The sequence below is a fragment of the Perissodus microlepis genome, chromosome 7 (genome assembly GCF_051167445.1).
Source record: "Perissodus microlepis isolate ML-2025 ecotype Zambia chromosome 7, ASM5116744v1, whole genome shotgun sequence".
NCBI classification, from domain to species: Eukaryota; Metazoa; Chordata; class Actinopteri; order Cichliformes; family Cichlidae; genus Perissodus; species Perissodus microlepis.
In genome coordinates this window covers 50,710,314-50,737,624 of record NC_140467.1, presented here as the reverse complement: position 1 = coordinate 50,737,624, position 27,311 = coordinate 50,710,314, and the positions used below count along the sequence as shown (strand labels likewise).

The following is a 27,311-nucleotide window of genomic DNA, read 5'->3' as shown; positions in this document are numbered from 1 at the left end:
CACAAGCTGAACTGCCAGAACAATTAACTGGACTTTGTATTCAAGTGCTTCCAAGTCTTGAGAGAGGCAGCAAGAGAAGTGGGGGGCAGAAAAGGAGTCAGTATTAAGAAGCTGCCAAATGTTTTGCTGCCGACATTTTTTCATTTTTGCTCTGCCTCTGGAAAGTTCTCAGATGTCTGTCTCAAATACGCTGGATTCAGAGGTTCTTACACAAAAGGCAGGAATTATAGAGTTTTGTGAAAACAAGAAAACAGCTTCGTCTTGATGGTGGATAGTTTTACATGCATATGCAGTATAAGTGTCATCTCAAATTAGGGTGAAAACACAGCAAGTCATTTGGTTTTGCAGGTCTGCATCTGAAAGATTACACGAGAGGGATCACATCTCAGGGATCGCAGTAATTTTAGCTTTGCGAACAGAATGGCAGCAAGGTCGGCACACAATGAAAAAAACCAAAAAAACAACGACTGTGGCATAGAATCAGAGATGTTATAAGAACTTTGGATCCAGTGCCATGAAAACGATGGTTCCCAGAGGATTAAAGGATTGAAAGTCTTGTTTTTAGGCAAATTTTGTTGAAGAATTCTGGGTTATGTTAAATTAATCTTAACTTTGATTACTTCCTGCCTTTTCTGTCACCCATAGAATGTAAACAAAATATATGGACACAGTCACCATTATGTCACACACTAGTTTTGGCCTACTGCTTTGTATGTGTCCAAGAGTCAAGCAAACACCTAACGCTGGTCCCAGAACCTCCCATTATTAACTTTGATATGAACTGGGATTCATACTGAAAAAGAAGAAGGTTAGGAAAATAATCTACAGCCCTCTCCTTGGAGAAAGAGGTGGAAAAAAACATTGGGTGTATCTCACTGAGAAGCCACGTACACTACACACCCATATAGCAGCAACTTGTCAATCACAAGGGAACCACACATGTAAGCATACTCTGCTTTATCATTTTTTAAGTTTAAATACGACCTAATGAAGAAGACCTGAAAATAGTAAGTAGAACCATGATTTCACTAGGAATATGCTCAGAGAGGCAATAAATCAAGTTAAAAGCAGAGAAATTTGATCATTGACTTTTGTACATTTCAACTTCTTTTCACAAGGAGAGTTACCCCCTGCTGGCCATAAGAGAGAACGGAGGTTTAATGGAGGTTTGATTTGACCTCACATTTCAGACCAGGAAGGGCGACCATGAACGTTAAATAAATGAATTTCAGTCATTTTTTAGAAACTTTTTGTTAATTATAATCAAAGACCTCTTAGTTAGTTAGTTAGTTAGTTAGTTAGTTGTTGATATTAAGGGAGTTTTTCCTTTCCAGTGCTTGCTCATGGGGGTTTGTCTGATTGCTGGGGTTTTCTCTTCATTATTTTAAGGTCTTTACTGTACAGTATAAAGTGCCTTGTGACAACTGTCGATATGATTTTGCACTGTGTACATATATTTGAATTGAAATGAATTTAATTTTTGCTTATCAAAGCTCTCAGTCACATAGGCCTAGAAACTGGTCAGCAACTGCTTGTCAGTCTCTGGTTACTAGAAAAAAATGTCTACTCCCCAACCCTTTTTGCAAGCAGTTGCTGGAGGTTACTGGCTGTCACCATGTGAAATCATTCACATAAAAGGTATTGCACCAAAAGGATCCTTGTCATTGCTATGATTTCTAGCTGACTGCCAAAGTCAACCTTCAAAATTCTCTACCCCTGAGTGAATGGGACTTTAGCAATAGATTTCACAGCAAATTTCCAACCAGTTGGGGAATACACAGAGACGGATGACTGCCTGAGGGACTGGGGGCCCAAGATGATTCTGTTGGTAAACTTGTACTAGATTTCATCCTAACATAATGAATTAGCATTAGAGAAACCCATTGCAATGCCTACTCTGTGTACTCACAGACCTGTCTGCATGGTTGTAGATAGTTTTATATATGTAGGCATGTTGATATATATGCTTGCAGAATATTGTTTCTCTTTTCATATTGTCCAGACTCCAGCACACCCCCTGTTCTTATCACACCAGATATTTTTTAGGATCATACCACATTTCTGTGATTTATTGCACCCCTGTGTGGGAAGCGGTGCACCACAGCAGGAAAAAAGATTTGACTGACTTTGAACTCAAAGACGAGAACAAAACTTCAAGTTCAAACACAGGTCATCCTGGTGTGTGATGTGAGGAATAACAGATTTGTTTTGCTGTTCTGGTTTCCCATCAGCAAGACTTTAAAAATTCCTTTGGCTTGCTTTATGGAACACACTAACACCACAGGGAGTAAGCCAACATTACAAAAGACTTGTGTTCTGTGTTCCTCTTCACAATTTTGGAAGAAATCAAATGGGGCCTCTTAAACTGATCGGAACAGAGAGTTAAGCTTCAGATAGAGCAGTAGACACTCGTTTTGCCATCACAAAGTGGCATCAATGACGGAAATGCACTCAAGAGTCGGTCAAGCGGCGGCTTTCGCCTCCCTCCGATGGTGCATCTGGAAGAAGACACCCTCACCACTCTCGTCACCAAAATCCGCCTGTACCGCACACTGGTATTGCCCATTCTTCTCTGTGGATCTGAGACCTGTTTCATTCTCAAGCATGACCTCAACAAGCTCGAGGTCTTCCGAATGTGCTGTTTGCATCAGATTCTCCGAGTGTCCCTCTGTGACCGTCTCAGCAACACCACGATACGTAGTCAATGTCACCAGCAGCCTTCAATGGAGGAGCTGATCCAGATGCGACGACTCTCACAAATTAAAAAGAGGTCGTGAATTCTGCAGGGCTGTGAGAAGGATGCAGAACAGCCAGTTTCGATTCTGTACATGTAAGCCTTTCCATCTGGCATCTTGCCAGTGACAGGCACGTTTAAACTCAGTCTTTCAGGCATAGCTGCTGTTTCAGGAGACCGAAGATGAGATGTGGCCTATCCTAACATTTGCCTGAGTAATCACAATGATGTTCAGAATTAAAGACACTGTATGAGTGGCATGGGCCATTGTTCCCAGAAGATTCTGGCAGAGTATTTTTGGAAAGCTGGGGCTAGACATAGTAAATATATACTGGCTGGTTTCTGAGATCCTGCTGAGTGTCAGCAGTTTCTGTTGTACAACTCAATTTGACAAAGTTTTATATGGTGTAGACCAAGACGTGCACAATAAGTGTTAGGACAGTGAGACATTCCTCTTACAAAAACATCTACAAATGTACAATTACTTTTGTTACAATACATACTAACCCTACAAGGAGAAGAAATACAGACTCCAGTTAATGAAGACGTTGTGGTCAGAGCTCAGATGAGGCTATCTTCAGTGACAGTAACCACATGCATGCCTTTAATCCAAACACACCACCCTTTTTAAGGCGCAGCACTGGTGGTGGTCTGGCTCAATTGTCCTCATCCATGACACCACAGAATAAATCAAGAGCATTTGAGGAGACTCTTTTTTTCTGCTTCTGTATACAAATGCTGCAAAAGACCTTGGTACTCGATTTGAACCACCTCAAATAAAAATAAGAGACACCAACCTTTCTGCAGAATCATTTCAAGGACACGCAAGCAGGATAATGTTTTGTCCTGATGTACTGATCCATGTCAACTATTTTCCTGCCATTAAGTAGTCATTATGTATATACTCTATATCTCTTATGTGTTTTTGGTCATGCTGTGCTCATGAGCATTAATATTTCCTAGTGAAATAGTGGCCAAAACATTTTCTGGCAGCTTACACAAGACAAAAGCAATAGTTACAAAAAAAAGCTTTGGGTGGATTACCGGAGTGGGTATTTTATTGTACTACAGTCACTCGGATGTCAGACTGAAGCTTTTGGCTTTTAGATGTGGGAACATGAAATGGGGTCTCATGTGTAGTGACCATGGAAACTCCAAGAAAAAAAAGTATTTGATGAATGAAGTACTGGGTACAAATATGGATTCTTACTGGATGGGGAATTAAGTATTTGCAGTGACAGCTCCAGTCAGGGTGGTCTGGGAACACAGAGTTTGTTTAATTTAAACATGGGCTCTCTGGGTCTGTGTGCTGTCACTGTGCAGAGAAAAGCTTTGCCAGTCAGATGGCAGGTCTAATATCTAGCATCATGGAAGAAGTTTTAAAAAGCTTTTATGTTTTCTTTCTTTGTGTTGCACAACCAGATGGAAATAATATTTCAAAAACTATTATAAAAGGTCAGTATTGTGCTGTTTTAGCATGCTAAGATCTAAAGATAAACCCTACTTTATCGATTTCTACTAACGCACATTGAATGGACTGATAACATCCGACGCAAGTGCTTTATCTTCATTTTTTTCTCATCTGTGGACCAAATTTGATTACAACCAGTCAGTCCTGTGCATTTCTGACTGGATAGAGTAGCTATCATTGCTTCACTCTGGTCATGCTACTTTGCAGGGACATAAACTGGAGAAGCTGCTGTTTTTGTGATTGTCGGCACAAGCAAAACTGATGTGGGATTGAGGGGGAAGGATGTTGATTTTATTGAGTAAGCTGTCAGCACCGCAGATGCACCACAGACACACAACTATAGCACTCTTCATCAGAGTGTAAGATAAACAGAGCCTGTCTGGACATAGGCTGGATGTCAGTCAGGTAGTGAAGTGACTCCAAAAGCAGACGGCAGCTAGTGGCCCGCTGTGGTTAAGGAGGGAAAAAGGCAAAAACAAAATGTAACGGGAAGAAAAAATTTAAATCAGAAATGTCAGTGACACCTGATTTATTTGAAATTTTCTTGCATGCTGGCTAACATTGCTGTTTCAACCCTCTGTTAATGTGGTATTTTTTTGTCTGATAGCTCTTTTTTGGGAAACAAATTTCTTTAAAACACAGTAATTCACACATTTTAAATACTTGTTCCAAACATACTCCAATCATTCAGACTAAATAAGACTGTTATCTTGTCTTATACATGAGCGAACACAAACAGTACGCACACACACTCACACACACACACACGCACACACACACACACACAGTAGCAAGGGGAAAATGAACAGGCTGAGTTTTGCTTTTCCTGCAGAATCTAAATATTGACTCTGTAACCTATAATCATACACAGTCTGAACAAAATTGAAATAAACAAGAGTGCCTGAAATGTGTAAGTGTTAGGCTGTCTCATGGGCACCGAGGCCCTTGAATGCTGACACTGACAAATGCACATTAAAAAGGAAGTGGTTTAGATTTCAGAGAAAAGCAGACAGTATGGATTCCACCCAGCATACTAGGGCTACATAAATTATTCTGCATTCTGTATACAAAAGAGCTCCTTCAAAAGCACCGGGCCTTCAGCTTCTGATCAAACATCTGCTTTAAGTTGACAACAGTTAGCTTTTATGAGTCACATACAATTTTCTCACATGTTATTTATTTTTTAATTTAAGTAATAATAATTCCATTATGCTCTCAGGGGAGCTTTAGACTTCACAGTAAATTTCCAAGTGACATCAGCAGCCATCGATGCACGCAACCGTGTTATTATTGTGTTGCGACAGTGTTCAGTTCATTCAGATGTATTCCAGACATACTTATTTTTATTTTCCATGATGGAAGCTACTGTAGGCTATAATGCAGCCTGTATATGCTGACTTTGTAGTCGCTGTTGTTCTACACACAGCAGTGACTGCTTTTCTAAATAAACTTGATTGATTGAATGAGGCGTTTTCTGCTGGATCTTTTTGTTTTTCTCTGTGAGTCTTTATGGCTCATTAGTGCTGTGGCAAAGCTCAAAGATTTCTGGCACTGCTGAAGCCTGTCAGCATGTTGCTGCTGCCAAAGATCATCAGGAGCTAGCAAAGAACCACAAAGGCTGAAAGAAATGAAACGTGCTCAGCATTATGGATGAATAATAGAAGGGTCTGTACAGACTGCTGTTGCTCTCAAGTGTGCCTCTGCTAGCTGGAGCTAGAAGCTAGTTAGCTTAGCTTAGCATAAAGAGGGGAAACCTGTTCAAATGTGTCAAATTCTTCCCCATTCTTTGCTAAAGCTCACTTTTTAAAACAGAAGTTTTCATTTGAGGTCAGTGCCAGTGGCCAGTTACTTTACTTTAATTTACTTTAGCTCAGCGTAAAAAAGGGAAACCAGGACAAACAGCTAGCCTGGGCCTCAACATCGGTTGCCTCAAGGTGCTTTATGTTGTAAGGTAGACCCTACAATAATGGACTAACTGAACACCATTTAACCTGGGGGTTAGGGATCCTGGGGATATTTTGTGCCATTCTGTTTGTTTATTTTCAGGCTATTTTGGTTGTGCTGAATGAATATATCTGATATTTCCCAGAGGATACTGTTATTTTATGTTATTTTTTGTTATTTTTTTTATGGCATATCTCTAAGCTACGCAAAAACCGCCACATTTTTTCCTAAGGACAAAAATATTTCAAAATACAATTTTTGATCCCACATTTATTTTGACATCAACTAATGCATTTCTTTATGTTAAGATTTTTATTTTGGACTACTGGCCTTCAATTTAAATTTTTTGGATTTTTACACCAGGTGGCACTATTTTTTCCATTCAAAGCGTGAAGCAAAATTTCATACTTTATTCTGTTTTCTGCAAGGGTGCCTTGCTACTGAAATGATAAGAGTGTGCCACTATTGATGTTGGATAGGTGTGTGTGTGTGTGTGTGTGTGTGTGTGTGTGTGTGTGTGTGTGTGTGTGTGTGTGTGTGTGTGTAACATCCACCTTTGAGTCTTTTCTCTTAAAAGGCCACAGTCTGTGTTATAAACTAATTCAATAATTTAAAAAACAACCTTTCAGAGCTTCAAAGATATCTCAGCAGCAAGAACCAAAACAAAATTGGACTTTATTTTGGTAATGAGCAGTAGTGCACTCATGCACTCATTTTGGAGATGGCAAGACTACAGCACACAGGAGGCTCTGGAAATGATCGTGCACTATGAGTGTGAAGATGAAGAAAGAGATCAGCTGGAATCCAACTCTGACTCATCTGAAGATGGGAGTGGAGAGGAGATGGTTGAAGCAGTGACAGGATAGACTTCTCCATCTCTATATTTTGGTCATCAGCATATTTTGGTCTCCCACAAAGACTGCAGCGTTCTGCTACGTCCCAGCAGCCAGAGGTTTGATTCTGGGACCTACACACATAACCACCAGCTATGCACTGCTGCCGATGGATGAAATCCTGGCCAAGGCAAACCTGCATGGGAAACACTTAGAGGCTCATGTGGACACAGAGGAACTGCAGGCTTATGTAGGGATGCTCATTTTGGACTGTGTTTACAGGTCAAAAAACAAATCAATTCAAATCTGCAGGGTGCTGCTGCAAGCCCCTTTCTTCAGCCAATGTAAGGGCAGTGTGACTTTTGCACGGATGAAAAAGAGAAGACCTGGCAGCACCTTCTGGGACGCTTACTTGCAAAGACCACGGTGTGTCCATTTGCAGCCGCTGCTCCACCTCAGCTGGAGTCCACAAACTATAATTAATATTTGATATTTATATTTCAGGCTGAAGTAGTTTTAAAATGACTGTGTCATTTAAAGTGGAAAAATATTACTGTGTGATATTTTTACAGCATTTTTGGGAAGTTGCCATTTTTTGTCCTTCGGCTAAAAAGGGTCAGGATTTTTAAGGATCATCTGAGGTTTAAACACCGCAGCCTCCATGAGTATTGTTGCTAAACATACCCATTCCTTTATGAACAAAGTGCACACATCTTCTAATGACTTGAGTTCCAGTAAGAGTATACATGTGAGAAAGCTCAAATTATCTGCTTTCTTGAACACGACAGTGAGTTCACTCTACTGAAGTGGTCTTCAGAGTCTAATATGCTCTGTTGGATCTCAATACAATAAATGTATGCCACAAAGAATGAAGGCAGTTCTGAAGCTAAAAGGGACTCCAACCTGGTGCCAGCAATAATGAAGTCAGTGTATTTCTGTACGCTGTTACCAAATAGTTATGGGTTAAGTAATCAGTGACATCAAAAAGATCCAAAATTAGTCCAGAAAACCTCATTAATAACTTTCTTCACAAGTAATCCTTTTTTAAACTGAAAGTTCTTCTGATAACCTTTATCCTAAGATGGAACATTTCTATCGTCACAGGAGTGGTCTCTTCCAGGATGATTTATCTTAAATTTCTCGTCTGTATTTTTGCTTTGGTTTGTTTAAACATTTGATCAACTCCTCTCCTCACTGATTTATAGGTATTTAGACAGCTGGGAAGTAATTGGATAATTTTCCTTGTCCTGGAAAGTCTGGACTTCAGTTTTAAAGTTCCATTAGTTAGAGTTAAGATGTAATGAAATGGGTTGATTGCTTAGTATTTTTAGCAGCGGTATCAAAGGAAACCATTGTTTTTATGTATAAATGACACAAGCTGCTCAAATTCAGGAAAAGTCAGCGCTCATAAAGAAGCAGACTGCTTGCATTCCTAGCATGGTTACTCAAACCTGGGTGGGCATGAAAAAGAGCAGGCTCTGCCCATGCTACCACCACTGAGCACATTTTTAAGCAAAAATCTTGATGTACTGGACTTCTTTCTCATGTAAATATGTGTAAGTGTCCGCTCCAGAATATTGGGCTTGTTCAGTAAACTGATAACGTTATCATACTTGAGGCTGTGTGTGGGATTCAGCAGTTCTTTCTCTTTCAGATCTGAAATGTGACCTTTGTCCCTATAGGAAAAAATATTGTTTTTACATGAAGACATACCTAACAACCCATATGCACATACTGGACTTTGGAAACTCAGTAAGAAGAAAAACATTTTGTTTTTATTTAAAAAATACAGGGTAACGCTCCACAAATAACACCCTTTAACAGGACAGAATCAGCACAGTACAAGTTCATAGATCCACTGAAGCCCCTGGTTTCTTCATCAGTGCAACAGAGCGACCGAGAAAAATGCAGTGAATGTGCTGACTGAGCCTCTGGATTGTGTTGTCATTGCTGATTTAGGCTGCTCACCACCACATTTGACCTGCTAAATTTGGGGAAATTGAAAAAAATGTAGTTATTGTCCTACATGTTACATCCTTTCACGAGTACACAAAGCAAAATCACACAAGTACCTCATTTGTTGTGCTTTTTGTAGATGGCAATGTATTCCTGCACATCATCAGGGGATCCCAGGGCCACGGGTACTCTCTGGTGGATACTCGTGGGCTTGATGTCTAAAACGTTCATGGCTCCAGTAGTGGCCATGCCTCCTGCCTGCTCTATGACGAAGGCCATGGGGTTGCATTCATAAAGCAGCCTCAGCTGAAAAGCAAAACAAAACAGTAGTGACATGATAAGAATATGAGGTATCAGAAAATCTTTCTCTGTTATTTTTTAAATGACCATTTCTAGAAGCTCCACCTCCTCACCTTGCCCTTGGGGCTCTTGACATTAGCAGGATATAAAAAGATTCCTCCGTACACCAAAGTACGATGAACATCTGCCACCATTGATCCAATATATCGACTGCCATATGGGGCAGAGCCATCCTGAAAACAAATAAATGTAGAATTTATGCTTAGATTAACTTCATATTACTCCTCAATGCAGCATTAGAGATTGACCTTTATGGTGGTCAATTCCACATTAGGATTCTCATTTATTTATTTTATTGGCTTTACCTCTGGGAATTTCTTCTTTTGTAGGTACTCGGTCACATCTGGATAAAAGTGCTGTGCATATCCTTCATTCAGACTGTAGATTTTTCCCTTTTTCTTTATCTTCACATCTTGGTCCACCAAGATGAACTCGCCAATTGCCTGGAAAACAGAGAAAAAAAAATGCAGTATACTGTCTTATATACGCACGGTCAGGTGACAGTTTTGACGACATCTATTAACTTACAGGGTCGAGCATGAAGCAGTTGACTCCCTGACCAGTGGACAAGACCATCATGGTGGCACTGCCGTACAGGGCATAACCAGCTGCTACAATGTTTCTTCCTGGCTGCAGAGCATCCTGCTCAGATGGCTCCCCATCTGTGGTCTATGTGGAAAGATATCAAAAACTTTAAAGTTATTATTGGAACCACAGGCTATCACATATTGTTAGGACAGGTAAGGACAAGGACACCTTACTGGCAGCGGTATAAACATATGCCCTCTTGTTATTTAGTTCTCAGTTAACCCTGGGACAGCAATGTGTGTTGATCTGGTACTGAATTGGCTATTATGTCAGCATACTGAGTACATTTAATTCTCTGGCGACCAATTATTTCTCTGCAAAGATAAATGTCATTCGAATTGTTGTTAGTTCACTCAGGGCTGATCAGGACACCGCTCTACAGTGTTGAACAACAACAAGCCGATGTGCTTGGAATCTGCATGCACTACCAGCATCACTGACCTTTTTGTAGATGGCGAATATTGTTCCTATGGAGACAAGACAGTCGATGTTGGAGGAGCCATCGAGCGGATCAAAGCAAACGATGTATTTTCCCTGTCAGGTGAGAAGAGGATTTGTTTTTTATTCTCAAAGTAAAAGAACACATATTAGACCTATTCAGACATAAATATACATCTATAGGTGTGAGTCCACATACGCTGTTGTCCGGTTCCACAATGATGGCCTTCTCATCTTCTTCTGAGACCAGCACACAGGAGGTGAAGGAAGACTTGATCATGTTGATGACTAGGTCATTGGACAGGACATCCAGCTTCTTTACTTGGTCCCCTGTCACGTTGGTGCTCCCAGCAATGCCATATCTTCAAAGCACAAATACAAACTATTCACTCTGAAGCTATTTAAGAACTCAGTAAAATAAATATGATAACAATATTCTATTATAATCTATTATCTGCTTGTCCTCTGCCCCAGGTGGATTCATGCACACTGTGTGCAAGGTTTACCTTTGGCCTGGGGTTAAGTTAAAACTGCTTTATTGGATTGCATGCTGCAGTGCATGTAGCTACACTAAAGCCAAATATCAAAAGATAATTAAACTGTACAGTATATTCAGTAAGAAAAATAAATAACCACTGGTTGCAGGGCTAAACGGTGAAAACTTCCTGAATATTCAGAAGCATCTGGGGTTTTTTTGCTACCTTTCAGAGTCTGAATAAAAAAAAGAATGTAGTACTCACAGGTTAGCAATCCCAGCTTTTCTGACAGCAGTGGAAATGGCTTTGACAGCTGTGCAGATGGAGTTGAGCAGGTTTGTCAATTCGCCTGTTCCTTGGGCCTTTCTGCCTTCCTCCAGAACAAACCTGGTTAGGGTCTGCACATTGGTATCAAAAGCTCCTTTGTCAGACATCTTGCTGTCAGGCGTGGGACTGAGACCTAATGCCCTGAGCGAAACAGGTAAGTGTTTCACCGAAGTTTAAAAAGGGTGGACTGTAGATAGGGGTAGGGACCGGGGTGTGCAACTCTTCTAACCAATCACAAGTGTCCTTTCTGATGCTGGTTGGATCACTTCTGTGACTGTGGGTTTGAAGAGCAAAGTTCAAAGATAGTGAACATTTTAGTTTTAAAGTAACCAGATTAAATCAGTCTTAACTCAGTGATTTAATCCCTGATAAGTTTTTTTTTATCAGTATGCACAACTCAACATTTTAAAGTGGATTTCAGTCTCAGTGCAATTTGATTTTGTTTAACTGCATTCATTTCACTGAAGTACGTAACTGCACTCAGATCTTTTAATAGAAACAGCTAAGCTTTTCAGCACCAAGCTCATTTCATTTACAGATGCTCTTTTAAACCGACCATGTATTGTCTGTAGTTTTGCCCCTGTCAGTTTGTGAGATTTAATAGACTTCTGTTACTCAGAAACCTTCAGATCATTATAGAAAATCTGGTGAACACCTTACACTGGATCAACGAACTTAGCACTTTCAAGCATGTAAACATGTTTTCCCTGCGTGATCCTGAAGAGGTGCAAAGTTCAAATGATAGGACTCATTGTACGAGGCAATCTTACCTGACTTCTGTGTTAATTTTCCATGGGTTAATACAACTATGTACGAGAAAATAAACAGTCACATTTATTCACATGAACTGGTGGAGTGTGTCAGGGTGTCTCTGCATGCAGATAATTAGGTTATGGTAGTCTCTGTCTGTGAAATCATCAAACTTTTTTAAAAAAAGTTAAAGGACTCCACACGATCAATGGTGCTGCTTGAGTTAAGCTTACACAAAACGAGTTAGAGAGCTGTTTCACAAACCAAAGTTAAACTTTGGACTTTAAAGATAGCAGGTAGGATAAAAACCTCCAGTGTAATGTAATGTGAGGTGGGTAGTAACATGCTGCAAGCATGCTTTCAAGTCAATAAATGATTTTAAAAAAGCAAACACAAAAAAACAAGAGGTTTCAGAGAGACTTTTTAAGGCTAGCGTGTGAGAAACCTATGCAGCAGGCGCTAGACACCTTGTCCGTAAGCATCAGTCAGTTAATCCATTTGTGGGATATTTTTCGCGTGGGAATACCTCAAAAACGCCGCAGGAACAACTTTGGAATCAAAGTGTATTAGAGTGCAGGATGTATTGCTGCACTATGTCCACATGATGTCGCAGTTCAGCTTGAAAATGTGGAATGTCTGGTAAAAGATATATTCCATAAGAGCTCTCTGGTGCTCCGAATCGATTAAACCTTCAGCACTATTAAAACAGCTCTACAAACAGCACCACCCTGCAGAATGTAAGAGTGACTTATTTTTAGCAGGTACCATTTTCCTAAGCCTTCAGTTAAATATATGGAAACTACATAAAAATGACTGTTTAACTTTATCTCCCGGTTATGTCACTGGAAAAAAATAATAACTCAGGTAATTAGTTCGGTAATTACTACCCCTGAAACCAGATTCTGAGAGCGAAATGATGTGGTGTTTATGCTGTGTAATCGAGTCAACAGAAGAAAGCGCCTCATCAATATTTTAATGACTGATTCCCGTGAGCATCTGCTGTGCGCGTCGACAGCTCTGCGCGCATGCGCGGTATGCATCTCACAGACGCAGAGGAAAAGTTCGTCTAATATCGAAAAAATAATGAGAAAGGAGAAAAGGGGGGAAAGCGGTCTTGTTTGCGTCAAAAATACACGTTTTAAAAAACACACGTGCCAACTGATAAGGTAAGCTGTTAATAATATTCATAATATTTAACTTCTGCATCACACGAGCATGTTGTATATGTCCACCTCTTCTCCGAATGCACAGGTGATTTACTTCTTCTCATGTTAAGCAAACAGAGGCTAACTTTTTATAACACGACGGAATAAAACATTCAATTTGAAGTAAGGAAGGAGGAAGGGCTGCAGTTATCTGTCAATTTATAAAAAGTTAAAATATTAATATTAGTTATATTTGTCATACAAAGTTTTACCCTTTATTAATAATCGCTTGGCACTTTTGTCAGTGAGATTTGTATGGTGGCCCTGAGAGGTCAAACGCACTGTAATTGAAGAAAACACCAGCAAATGGAAAAATGCTGCAAAAAGGCACAAAACCCAACGGAATTTCTATAAAACACAAGGGAAAATGCCACAAAAGCTAAAAAACAAACAAACAACAAAAAACAGTGAAACAAAACGGACATGTTTTTTGGGAAACAGCTGTGGAAGTGAGGAGCTTTGTAAATATCTAATAGCAGAAATGTAACTACAGTACTATGTGACTCATGCAATTAAAGCACACATTACTTTGCTCCCTCACATCACTGATAAACCGCTGCTTCTTTGAAGTGTGACGATGCAATCCTTCATGTTCTGTTTCCTGTATTTTGTGTGCGTTTGTAGTAGATGGACTGATCCGATATTATGTATCGGTATCGGTCCTATACTGACCTAAATTACTGGATCGGATATCGGAGAGAAAAAAAAATGTAATCCGATCCGAAGTTTCACAAAATCAGAGAAGTATCCCAGAGAAGTAAAGCAAGTGTGTAAGTTCATCCCTGAATGTTTGCATAGTATTTCCATGTTAAGCTTAACAACTGATATATTGAGCCACAGCTGGACTGGCCATCTGAGTTCCATATTGAGGTGAAAAGGAAGCGATTTGTCCCGTACTTCAGCTAGAATTAAAAAATAGACACAAAGCTGGAGTTACATGTCTTTGCTGCGCAGTTGCATCTACTTCGCTCATTCTCTCCCCCTTCCTCTCCTGTTATGACTTCAAACATGAAACTGATCAATGATCAGCTGATCGGCTTTTCTGCCGCAAGTCCCGTCTTTCTTGTTTGTTTATTAGAGGAGACCAGCGGATAAACAACAGCAGCACGTTTAAGCGTGATAAGCTGTTGTTAGAATTTATTTAATATTACTTTCTAGTATCAGCTGATGTTTGCTGGAGCCACAGCTGTAAAAGCTGCTGGTCATGATATCCGTTTGGATATGTGGTAAAAGGGAAACATGAAGATGAAACCAGGAGATGTCCTTACTGAATCATCAGAGCTGAACAGGTGATGGAGAAACAGGTTTACCTTTTAGGTGACATGAATGAGTTGAAGGGAAGTTATGAACTGTTTCTGAGAGACAAATAACACCAGGATCCTTTGTAGCTGACAGCTGGTAACTGTGCAGGGGCGGGTCTAGCAAAGTTTTGTCGGGAGCCAGGTTGGGCATTAACAGGGAAAGGGGGGCACAAAGAAATATTTTTCTTTGTTATGTCATTTAAAAATTTTGAATAAATAATTATCTGAATCTTACAAAAAAAAGTGGTCATCTGATTAAATGTATTCAATTCAATTCAATTGTATCTATAGTGTAAATGTATAGAATCCATTATTGTATATAGTAACTAATAAGTCTAATATACACCCTAGTAAGCTATAGTACTTTTTCGTTTGGGAAGGTACCATCTGTGCAGTCTGCAATTCTGCTGAAGAAAGATGTTGAATCTATTTAATTACTGTAGAAAAATAATTGATTTCTGTGCATTTGTTTTACACTTGCATTAACCCTCTCGAGGCAGGCGTTGCCGATTTGCAACAGTTAAAAACTAACAACCTGATTACCCCACATACATATTTTATGAGTTTTTTTTACTCAGAAGTACCACTGCAGGACTTGGTTGTGCATTATCAACGAAAAGTTTAATTTGAGCCTGAGAGGGTTAAATTAAAGTTGATTACATCGATAGAGGGCGGGGGGTGGTTCCCTAATATTTTTGCTGGGAGTTGGCAACCCTATTTGTTAGGTAGGTAAGTAATCTTTAAAATACCAGAATAGGGAGGATGGTGTAGGTTTAAATTTATTAGCTTGATCAGTGTTGCTGAACTATAAAATGTTTTGGGTGGAGTGTATTTTGTGCATAAAGGTATAACAGAATAGCTTCAGTCTCTTGTTTTTTAAAACTTGAGTATGAACTTATACAAAATGCAGCAAGATATTTATAAAAAACTGTTTTATTGATTACAAAATACACTATATCGGATTCATACCGGTATCGGCAGATATCCAAATTTATGATATCGGAATCGGTATCGGACATTAAAAAGTGGTATCGTGCCATCTCTAGTTTGTAGGGCTTTTCCTTTTTGCTGGTGGCTGCAGTCCCCTATCCAAACCTACCTGCTCCTGTGTGAAAAAGTAATTGGCCCTGTTGTTAAGTCACGAGTTAACTGTGATTGATAACATTTTGTGGATAGCACTAGCCTCACCCGGGCCTGATTACTGTCAGACCTGTTGAATCAGGAAGTGACTTAATTAGAATCTGTCTGAAAAAATGAAATATGCTAAAGGATCTTAAAAATCAACACATCTCGCTACAATTTAAAGGAACAAGAATAGATGAGAAGCAGAGTCATTGATATCTATCAGTTGGGCAAGGGTTATAAAGCCATTTCTAATGCCTTGGGACTCCAGCAAACCACAATGAGAGCCATTATCCAAAAATAGAGAAATTTTTCAACAGTGGTGAATCTTGGCAGGGTGGCAGGGCTACCAAAATTACTCCAAAAGTGCAATGACGACTCAACCTGGAGGTCACAAAAGAACCGAAAACTGCACGCCTCACTTCCCTTACTTAAGGTAAGTGTTCATGAGTCAACAATAGGAAAGAGTCTGGGTAAAAAGGGTTTCTATGGGAGAGGTCCAAGGAGAAAACCACTGCTGACTAAAAGGAACACAAAGGTTCATATCACATTTCTCAAAAGTTTTTTGCAAGACTTTTGAGAAAGTATTCGGTGGACTGACAAGACAAAAGCTGAACTTTTTGGAAGGGTTGTCTCCTGTTACATATTTTGTAAAAATAATACAGCATTTCATGAAAAGAACATCATACCAGCAGTCAGACATGGTGGTGGTAGTGTGATGATCTGGGGCCATGAATTCTGCTCTCTACCACAAAATCCTGAAGGAGAATGTCCGCCCATCATCGATTTGTGCCATGATGCTGATGCACACTGAGGTTATGCAGCAGGACTAGTCAAAGTCTGGACTTAAATCCAATTGAGATGCTTTAATGGGATGTTGATGTTAAAAAAAACAAACAAACAAAAAAACTCTAGTGTGACAGAATTTAAACAACTCTGCAAGGAAGAGTAGGCCAAAATCCCTCCATATTCTTCCACAGTCATGTGAAAGAGTCATTGCCACTTATCACAAATGCTTGATTGCAGTTCCTGCTGCCAAGGGTGGCACAACCAGTTATTAAGTTTAGGGCAAGAACTTGTTCACACTTGTTCACAATAAAAAAATAAGAAAAACTAATAAATCCTGAAGGGAGCACCTCGAGCTTTAGAATGACGATCCCTTCATTCTACAGCTAGAGGTGGAGCTACCACGTGGCTTCTCATTGGATAACACTAAAAGACTGAGAAGTCCAGCAACCTCAGATTAGCCACAGATGAGTCAAGTCAGATGAACCAGCTGTAGAGATAAAGCCCTGTGATGGAACAGGCTGTTACAGAGACCCACAAACACTTGAATCAGCAGATGATTAGTCAACCTTAACTCCAGCCACAGAAAACTGTAATTTATTTCATAGTAATACCATTTTCATTGGTTCTGCAAAATAAACAGTATTTTTCAGATTGTTTATGTCTCAGTAGTATGCAAATAGCAACTTGTCTGTGTTTTTGATGTGTAGTTTGGATTGACTTTGTACACACCAATTTACTTACACATTTGCTGGGCTTCACATTAGTTTTGACTCTTTCAGGGTATCAAGTTCTAAAAAATGTAGAAAAATGCAGACAGCTTACAAAAAAGATATCAAGTTGTTAAATCCTCCTTATCCAACTCCACTTGGCTTACTCCACACATAAGTCATTATTTTATGCATGTTAATTATAAATGCTATATCAGATTAGATTATATTAGAGTAGATTGTTGTATTATATATATATATATATATATATATATATATATACATATATTAGATATAGATTTCAGTAATTCTTTAAACTGACTTTCTATGAAGGGAGAATAAGAGAGGAAGCCTTCTCAAAACACTAGCATGCTGAGAACAGAAAGGTGCTTATCAATGAAAATGTGATAGGGGATAGCATTGCAATGACAGTGTGTTGAGGCTAAGCCCCATCCTCCTGTAGTTGTGCAGAAATAACTATAATGTCTCAGTATTGCATTTCCTTTATGCAAGCACTGTAATGTTAGCTGTTATCGACTGTCAGACCTGGGATGAGAGAGAGAAGGAGCTCATACGAATGAGACAGCAACACCAAGGTTCAAAGTTAATTTGATGTGTTTTTCTTTTATTTGCAGACTTATTCAAAGTTTAGACTGAATGAAAAAGGAATTAAATCATTATTGAGATATTCTGAAACACGTTCAAGGTTTTTAAGTCCTGAGGAATATGTCAGGTAATGATAACTGATAGAATTACCACTAACCTAAATGCTATAGAGTCACAAAAATGTTTGTAATTTGTACATGCTTCTGGAAGTAATGCATGAAATGTACTTTTTGATAATAGGGGTTGTATGATGGAATTTATTGCAATTCCAGCTTAATGCATTTAACATTTACTATTTAAATATAGTTATAGGTTAGAATTGTGTTGTCCTAGGTATTTTCTTTGCTTTTATATTCAGTGGCTAAAATACTTGGAATATGTTTGTGGTTGAGAAGTCCTGCCAAGAGAATGGTTGGGCATTTACAGGGAGAGTTGCAGAGTAATTATAGAGTGGGCTCAGTCTATGTAGAGAGACACATACCATTGGGAGAGAAGTAACTACTGAAAAAAGTGTCTGCAGGATTGGTAGACACTCCTCTCTCCCTCCTCCCCTTGTGGGACAGGCTCAGAGAGATTAGAGTCAGAAACATTTTGAAGTGAAGGAAGGCTTGAGACTCAGAGAAATGGTCACTGATCCACACATACTAAGGTAAGGAAAGAAAAGGGAAGAGTATATAGCCTAAAGCCTTCAAGATTTTACTGTGTATTCATGATGATTCATGATGATTAAATGTTATTTAAAACTTAAATTTACAACAACTTATTATTTTCTGTAAGATTTATTTATTGTATTTTTTAAAAAAGATTTTCCACCTTTCTGCATAATGTTTGGTCTGGATTTTTGCTGTTTTATTTTTATTCTTTTGCTTCCCTGACTACTCTTTTCAGAGAGGAAGATTAAAGTACAGCTGTCCAACTATTTAACAGGCCAAAGCACTGGTTCCCTAACCACCTTGAAATTGATTACAGTTATCAGTCTGAAGTGGACTGGATCCAGCGTGTGGACAGTTTCTGAGACGCCGCCACCATTAAGCGACTAAGCCTAAAAAGGAGGCCCAGGGTGGCCGGCAGTAATGTGGACAAAACGCAGAGTGGCATTTCATCTAGTCAGTGGTATTCTGCAGAGTCCTTGTCATCATCTAGTGGTGATGATTCAAAACTACTGGGCATGTCCTCTGCAGCTCGAGGTAGACCACCTCTTCCTCCACCACATGGTTCCTTGTTGGATAATAATAAAAGAAATGAAAGTCTGGGAACCTCTCAGATACTAACTGAGCCAAAGCCTCAGCCAGCTGCACGATCTCTCTTCCAAAGTCAAAGCCCTGTGATGGAGAGGGCCTTTCTGGAGACCCACAAACCCTTGAATCAGGAGGTGACAAGACAGTCTCCACCCCAGCCCTATCCCCGTCGACGACTGGCCAGCTTCGGAGGTGTGAGCTCCCCTGGGTCACTCTCACCTTTCACTGGCCTAGGTGCATATAATCAGAACAATAATGGCAATAAGCCTACTGGCACTGGACCCGAGGTCCAACTCGGCTCATCCCTGGGCAGTAGAGGCAGCACAGGCTGTCTGAGAGTAAGTCCACAGAGCTCAGGTAGAACAACTCCAGTTACCAGTCTTGGCCCCATGCACCTGCAACATGTCCGTGACCAAATGGTGGTTGCGCTACAAAGACTGAAAGAGTTAGAGGAGCAAGTGAAAATCATCCCAATCCTCCAGGTAAAGATCTCAGTCCTTCAGGAGGAAAAGAGGCAACTAAGCTGTCAGCTCAAGGACTTGATTGAGAGAGAGAACGTCAATGATGTAACCTGGAACAGCCTGTATACCATTGAAGGGTCTGAAATTGAGATCAACAGAAATACCAAAAAAGATCTTGAAGTTAAAAGTAGCTGCACAGATCTGAAGGAGGTTGGGCGATTGACCAAAGACATGCAAGAACTGGAAAGGTCCATCAAAGTGGGACAGTTGGGGACATTGCATGAAAAATGTAACCCTCTTCATGACAAAACATTTAAGTCAGTCGCTGTGGGAACTGACAACGATATGGATATCATCTTGTCTAAGCCACCAAAAGAAAACAAATATGCATACACTGAGCAGGTAGAGATGAGGTCCATTGCAACAGAAGTATCTGAAGTCAGTCTGGGAATTTACACAGAACAGGAGGCAGAGCGTGATGCCCAAGAATTAATAAACAGTGCCTTAAAGGAGAGAATTTGTCAATTAGAAATAGAGTTGAAAGAATCAGTTCTGGAGACGGAGTTGATTCGTCTGAAACTGGAACTTCAGGCTGCAGGAGCCAGGAACCGGGTTGACAAGGCCTGCTGTGCCAGACCGTCCACTGTAAGCATAGGCTCAGATGCAAGGCCAACCACCAAAAGCCAGGGAGTGGGTAATCACACAGAGCTCAGAGATGCTTCCACAGGCGAGGAAAAGGAGGTAAAAACTGTAGGAGTATCCTGTGCACCTATGATGAGGAGTATTTGCACAGGACTGGATGTACCCATGAGCCTCTGGGAGGTCAGGGAGCGAGTGGAGACCAGCGACAAGGCTGTGGAAATGCACGTTTTTACAAACACACAAGGAGTTGGGACAGAGATAAGGGTATGTGATGCAGAAAGCAACACAGAGGTGCCACTGGCAAATCTGAGGTCCAAGAAAGAGTATTGTTCAGTGGCTTGTGGGGATTGTTCTGTCGATGTGACCATTTGCGAGGCAAAGGAAGCAGTTTCACAGTGTATGACTACAGATCGAGTCAGAGGAGTTGAGCTTGGAATCATGGTATCACCCCAAACAGCATCGCAGCGTACCAACACTGTATGTAGTTCAGTGTCTCGCTTTACCAACACCAAGCACGCCTTCAGCACTGACTCCAGCACGAATACGCTCCTCAGCACCCAAGACAAGCACACCAACACCACTCACACTTCAACTAGGACAGTATCTGTAGGCAATAGGGTCCGAGACGTCAGATGCACCACAGAGACCCGAACAATCGGTGTAGGAACTGCAAATGCAGTAGAAAGTATTTCAAAGCAAACGCCAGAAGCGGTCACCAGGGTAACTCGAGACACTGGAGTTGGATTCACAGACATTAATGAGAATTTCCTAGTTGGACTGAAAACTCGAAATATGGCATCCGGACCGTCCCATCTACCTGACCCTGTCAAAACAAAGAGTGTTGGTGTAGGGGAAGGGCGGATAAGGGATTTTTCAGTTTCATCCAGGACACCTGGACAGAATTTCCAGAAACCTGCACAGTTACAGTGGGACCATGAGCTGAACCATTACATCGAGAAGTTGCAGAGGCTCCTCAGCATGGAGCATGGGGACCTGCTCACAGAGGACTGTCCTGATCATAACAGTGGCCAAGGAGATCCCAGCTCCTGCAATAAAAAACCTATGGCACAAGGAGGGACAGACATCCACATGTTCAGTTCTCAACCAGCAGGTAACACAGCAAACCAAAAACATTGATTCTTCATAAAACATTTGCAAAGCTGATACCAAATTTCCTGGTAATTTATTACTATACATTCTGAATAGGTTGAACAGTTTGCGCTTGTATTACTTGCATTATTGCTGTCATTTGTATAGAATGACATAGCTCCAGATTTTTACACATTAAAAAAAAACCTTTATCTACACAAAGTAGGTGATGCAATTAACAATTTTTTTCAAATCTGCAATGTTATGTTTATACGTTTCTGTCTACTATTATCTTACTTTCATGCAGCAAACAAAGACTCTCAGTCCCAGTCTCAACTTTCACTTGTCTCCTCTAAGTGTGACAAAGCAAATGCAGGACTGTGTCAACACAGCAGTAATGATTCAGAGGTGAAAAGAATGATTAAAATGATAGAACAGCAGACGTCCTCTGGTTTACAAGGTAATATTTTTATTTATTTATGTTTAGTTATAAATCCAAATCCTTTTTTTCATGAGATATTTAGTAAATATCCAGTTAGTAGGAATTTTGTCTCAGTGAAGGAAGTTTAAAAATCTTTTAGTATAAAAATATTTTATTTTGAAGCCACTCCCGGCGCCCAGTTTAAACTTGAACTAGGTTCAGGGGAAGTGGCTGGCTTCAGCTTGGCAAGTTCCCTTTTTGAGGGATACATTTGCGATGTGTGGAATGATATCTGGTTTTGGAAGACGTTGTGTGCCACATAGCACTTTGTGGCTTAAGATCTAAAATTGAACTGCTTTGTGGGAGGAGCTGGTGTAAAAGAATGCTTTCTCTTTTCCACCGAGGCTTTTAGATGTGAACGAATGCATAAAGAATCGTGTGTTTTCATATACTCTGAACGTGACCTAGCTAGCCTTGTAACTGTTTTGCTATACATGCATTTAATGCAACATACTGTGTGATTTGTGTTAAGAATAAAAGTGCTTTGTGCTCATTTCTAGACAGGTCAGATAATGCTGGTAAGCCAAGGAATGTAATAAAGAAACAGAATGGTAACCAGTGCTGTAGTAGCAACAGGCAGAGCATGAAGTTTCTGGGTGTGACTACAGGGTAGGTGTCTAATGTCTAAACAAATGTTTTATTTCTGAAATGATGGATGTGGTATGTTCATAGATATTAAGCTCTTGTTTTATTGTCCTTAGGCTGGACCCAGTGTCGAATTATGAGCATGATGATGTAGACAGAAAGATAAAAAGAACATTTAGGGAATCTCCTCAAGATGTTGCCCAATCACAAAAGGAAAAAGACAACAAGGGATCAAAAGGAGCTGCGAGAGTGTATACGCAGCAGAGGTAATCTGGGAGAAGTCTAAAAGGGTTCAAAGCCAATAAAACTGCAACAATAAAAAGCTTCGCAACAGCAGTCTGCATTACTGTGGGAGTCCTTTCAAATCTGAACTGACATCTAGTAACCAATAGAATTTGGTTATTTTCAGGCGTAGGATGAGCGAACGGATGTTTTTTGCTTGTCAAGCCTTAAAGACGCACCTGAGTGATGACACAGCTTTATCCAACAGGGAAATGGTATGTTTTGTTTTACTATATTCAGTATGAGAGCCACTGAAAGTCACCAGGGGCCTTGTTTGTCTGTACGTGTTTTGATTAGCATGGGTGTGGAGAGATGCTGGGCCATGGTGGTTGAAAGTATGTCGTTTCTAAAGAAGTATCCTTGCCATTGGATATGAAAAAAATTCCTCAGTAGAAGAATTTTTAGCCATATCATTTGCTTCAACTTGAGAATGTTTTTCTTTCTAAGTGAAATAGACTGCTCACTTTCACAGTAAAATGCAAAATAGGTAAGAAGAAGTGGAATTCAAAGGAAGTATATGAGCAAGGTAACTTTTGACAGCTTCCATTGTGAAAGCTGAAACACTAAAAAGAATAACAAGAACTCTCGACATGCCTTTTTATGTTTGAAATAATGACAGATCCCTCTTCTTTTATGATGTCTTTTATAGAATTGTTGCTTCTTCTTTCATTCACATCCCTGTAATTATGGGAGGATTGTGTCTATTCAGTCCTGATTGCTCTACTAAACTAATTTATGGCAAGAAGTATGTGTTTAAAAAAAGAAGTGCTGTTTTTGCATATATAATGCATCCTTTTTTCCTCTTGCAGCAGGACTGTCTGCACACACTCCAGCAAGAGTGGTTCTCTGTGTCCAGCCACAAGTCAGCATCTCCTGAAACTGTAGAGGACTACTTATCTACGTTTCAGGCCATTTCACCTTCAGTATTGCAGTACATAGTTAATATGGCTGATGGCAATGGAAACACAGCTCTACACTACAGTGTTTCTCACTCGAACTTTGGCATTGTGAAGAAATTGCTTAATCCAGGTACATCACCACACCACCCCAAGTACATATTTTTTTCTCTGTCCCTCTATGTCACGAGAATTAAGTTTATTTCTTTGCAGTCTGGACATGCTTAAAACAAGATTACAGACAAATTATGCTGCCAGGGCTTTTTTTAACTTCTACAAAATGCCGCAAGAGTTGTCCTTTTAATTTGAATCTCCCAGCAAATCAGAGAAACAAGCAAGCTCACAGTTTTTTAGGGCGGAAGCGCCTTGTGTAATTCAGCTGTACCGCTCAGAAGCCCATGTATAATCTGGATTTGTCATATCATATGAACATCTTGGTATTCTTTCTAATAGCCACTAGGTGGCAAAAATACCAGCAGCAAGCGAATTCTGTGTGTGGTAAGATACAAAGTGCTCCTGTCAAAAACTGGAAAATATTGATAAAAAAGAAGACCCTGGTTTCTTAAACCAGCATGGGCAATAGAATACATTTTTGACTGCTGGGTAGCTGATAAATGAGATGGGTTTTTTTGGGAAAAGCTTGGAAAATACGATTTTTTTTAAAAATAAGAAATTATGTGCTGGAGATTGCCTTTTGAAAATCATAATGGCTTGTTTCAACCATTTTTCCAGCTGTGAATGAGTATAAAAGGGATCGAAAGGCAGAAACACTATTCTGGACAGTCACTTAATTATTTAGTTTGTCAGGACAGTTTGATATTTGCACTGGGTGCCCGACTGAACAGCTTCTGTGTATGTATATCACTCAGAATATATATCTCTAAGCGCCAGCCTTTTTCTGTGAATCTATATTGCATAACAGTTTTGTCATTTTTAGTCACTCACCACAAAAGCTTATCTGGAACAGGTCTTCCTTACAAAATAAAACTTGGCATTTGTATGATTAAAACAAGTGTGAATTGTTATCAGTACAAAATAATATACATTCTTCTTCCTCTTGCTTGTTTTTTCCACTGCCATCCATTTGACCGCCAATCACTACAGAGGTGTGCAACGTGAATCAGCAGAATTCAGCAGGTTACACGCCCATCATGCTGGCTGCACTTGCTGCTGTGGATAATCCAGACAACATGAAAGTAGTCGAGCAGCTCTTCACTAAAGGAGATGTCAACGCCAAGGCCAGCCAGGTCAGTATGTTCTCAGGTTGTGGGTGAGGAGTGGTTAGCTGGCTCTCACATTACACTTTTTAGTTTAAGTTTTTTACAAACTAGTTTTACAATTTTTTAAAAATTGCTGCAGCTCTCATGGCTTTCATTCAATGTGGGTATTGTCAAAATGATTTAATGCATCACTCAATCTACTCTCCTATGTGATGTCAGAAGATGAAACATAGGAGGAACTGTGTGCAACTATTTTATTTTAAAGAAACTTTCCTTATAAGATGTCTCTGATTTTACTCTTAATAATTTTTGGAGTTTATTTTATGTAGACAGATAAATGTAACTGCTTGCATAAATATAAATACAATGAAAACAGTCTTTCCTTTGTCTTTAGCTGCTTAAAAAAATCCTGCAGATATCACAGCACTGCCAAACAAACGCCTGATTATGTGCGTCAGAATTCCTCACAAAGTTGAGATCTGCAACTTGTCATTTTTACTGGATATGCACCTCTGAGGAAATGCTACGTCTGAGGCTTGTTGGCTTAGCAACCGATGGCGCAGCTGCTGTGATATGCTGATACAGAGGAGCGGCCACACTCCTACGCGAAAAGATCAGTCCTAAGCCGACTTCCATTCACTGCATGAATCACAAGCTAGCGTTTAACCTTTTATGTTTACATACATACATTTCCTGTGTCCGAAAGAAGCGAGAACAAACCACGAGACTGAGAATATTTTGCAAATAATTAAATTAAATGTAAACTTTCAAAAAGATGAAAATATTCATCCAGTGGCTACATTTGTGTTGTGTAGTTGAAATTCAGTGAATCGGTATAAGAAAGAATAAATAACTGAACTAGCTTCACAGTCCCACTCATTTTTTTTCCTTTCCCCAGTCGTCTACTGACTGTATCTTTATATTTGGAGATGTGTGACTCAGCATTACTTGCCCTGTTTCTTCCTGTGTTTGACTCCTGCCTTCTGCTGCCCAGGCCGGTCAGACGGCTCTGATGCTCGCTGTGAGCCATGGCAGGATGGACATGGTGCAGGCACTCCTGGCACAAGGGGCGGAGGTCAATCTCCAGGATGATGAGGGCTCCACGGCGCTGATGTGTGCAAGCGAGCATGGCCACGCTGACATTGTTAAACTACTGCTGGCACAGCCGGAGTGCGATGCCACCCTGACTGACAGTGTATGTGAGTCATTGCCTCTACTTTGCAGCTTCTGTGAGCCCGGTGGCCTCAAGCCGTGAAGCAGAAGCGCTCTTACTTTGTTTTAGATATTATATTACAAAAGCAGAGAGTAACCATTTGTTACAGAAGACACATTCAGTGTGTCAGGAGAAAACAAAAGGGATAGAAATGGTATGTAATTAATTATACTGAGGCTCTTTTATTTTCTGTCTGTTATTGTGCGATAAACAACAGAAGCTCTTGTGGTGTATTTTGTGCATAAACAGGATGAAAGCACAGCCATGTCCATCGCATTAGAGGCAGGACACAATGACATTGCAGTGCTTCTTTATGCTCATGCCAACTTCTCCAAAGGACACGCAGGGGTATGTGAGTCAATTTTTACATTAACACACAATATAAATGTGTTTGTGCATCTTTTTTTACATTGTATGCATTTTGGTGTTTGTGTGTTTCTTATCAGGCAACTGGTCGTCACAGTGGCAGGTCTCTTTCTTCTTCCAGTGATAGACACGTCTTTGAATGATGGGATCCCCCAAACTCTGATTTGATGCTACATGAAACTTATTTTCAGATGATTCAATATCAAAGCCCACATTGTGTATAACTTTGTCAGTTTCAATCTTATCAAGAGAATTCAGTTGAATATTTATCTGTCATAATTCAGCAGTTGACAAAATGCTTTTCATTATCTAGTAGCACGGTATGCATACATGTGTATAAGATAACACTGGTAATTTCATATTTAATACAACTGAATGTGTATTACAGTAAATTTAATATAGTGCATGTGTGTATATTTAAGGAGAGCATGCAAAATTATCCAAAGTCCCCAAGTTAAGATGCACTTCAACTGGGATGCTGTGTTAAATAGAAATAAAAGTAGATTGCAATGATTTGCAAATCATTTCAACCCATGTTTTTATTGAAGGTGGAACATAGAACACATGTCAAACCTTTTAATCTTATTTTTAAATCAGGTTATTTTGAATTTGATGGCCAGAACATATCTAAAAACTTTGGCACAGGCCATGTTTAACACTGCGGGGCATCCCCTCTTCTTTTAGCAACACTCTGTAACATCTCTTTGTAACATCTGGGAACTGAGGAGACCAGCTGCTGGACCCTCTGGTAGAGGAGGATTGTCTCATTCCTATCTGATAGGTGATTCTAACTGCTCAACAGTTGTGTGTTGTCTTTGTTGTACTTTTTGTTTCAGCATCCAACCTCTTCTATGAAGCCATGCTGCTGCAATAGATGGAGTAGCATGGCCTCAGCATATGAAGTATGCTAAGATTATATCAGCAGCAAAGACATTACATATTTTCCTCTAAAACCTGTACATACCTTTCAGCACTGATGGTGCCTTTTCAGAAGTGCCAGCTGCCAGTTTCATAGATACTAATGTCAAAATACCATCAGAGATTCAGGCTTTTGAGCTGCGTGCTGATAACAAACCAGACGATCCTTCTGATCTTTAGTCTGGAGGATGCAGCATTTATGTTTTCAAAAAAATCTGACCACAGAACAGCTTTCTACTTTGCCTCAGTTCTCTTAAAATGAGCTTTGACCAGAGAAGACAGCTGCAATTCTGGATCATGTTCACATAGGGTT

The 27,311-nt window shown here is 39.9% G+C and overlaps 2 protein-coding genes across 4 annotated transcripts; one reads left to right on the top strand and one right to left on the bottom strand.

The window, feature by feature from the left end:
* Positions 1-8,756: 8,756 nt before the first annotated feature.
* On the bottom strand, positions 8,757-11,315 carry fbp1b (fructose-1,6-bisphosphatase 1b). 2 transcript variants are annotated; one of them, XM_084935724.1, is made up of 8 exons: positions 11,065-11,315; positions 10,524-10,686; positions 10,328-10,420; positions 9,827-9,967; positions 9,604-9,741; positions 9,352-9,471; positions 9,055-9,244; positions 8,757-8,963 (listed from the first exon to the last, which is right to left on the bottom strand). In XM_084935724.1, the coding sequence occupies exons 1-7, from the start codon at positions 11,232-11,234 to the stop codon at positions 9,056-9,058; spliced, it is 1,014 nt and encodes a 337-aa protein (XP_084791850.1). In that variant the 5' UTR covers positions 11,235-11,315; the 3' UTR covers positions 8,757-8,963; position 9,055. The 2 variants fall into 2 exon arrangements, with proteins under 2 accessions (XP_084791850.1, XP_084791849.1); XM_084935723.1 differs by having other exon boundaries at positions 8,757-8,966; positions 11,065-11,313.
* Positions 11,316-17,266: 5,951 nt separating this feature from the next.
* On the top strand, positions 17,267-26,604 carry LOC146384034 (KN motif and ankyrin repeat domain-containing protein 1-like). 2 transcript variants are annotated; one of them, XM_084935721.1, is made up of 10 exons: positions 17,268-21,059; positions 21,345-21,497; positions 22,019-22,127; positions 22,220-22,369; positions 22,513-22,600; positions 23,195-23,414; positions 24,386-24,528; positions 25,496-25,696; positions 25,964-26,062; positions 26,161-26,604. In XM_084935721.1, exons 1-10 carry the CDS (start codon positions 18,776-18,778, stop codon positions 26,221-26,223), a joined length of 3,510 nt encoding a protein of 1,169 aa, XP_084791847.1. In that variant the 5' UTR covers positions 17,268-18,775; the 3' UTR covers positions 26,224-26,604. The 2 variants fall into 2 exon arrangements, with proteins under 2 accessions (XP_084791848.1, XP_084791847.1); XM_084935722.1 differs by lacking the exon at positions 26,161-26,604 and having other exon boundaries at positions 17,267-21,059; positions 25,496-25,700; positions 25,964-26,061.
* Positions 26,605-27,311: the final 707 nt, after the last annotated feature.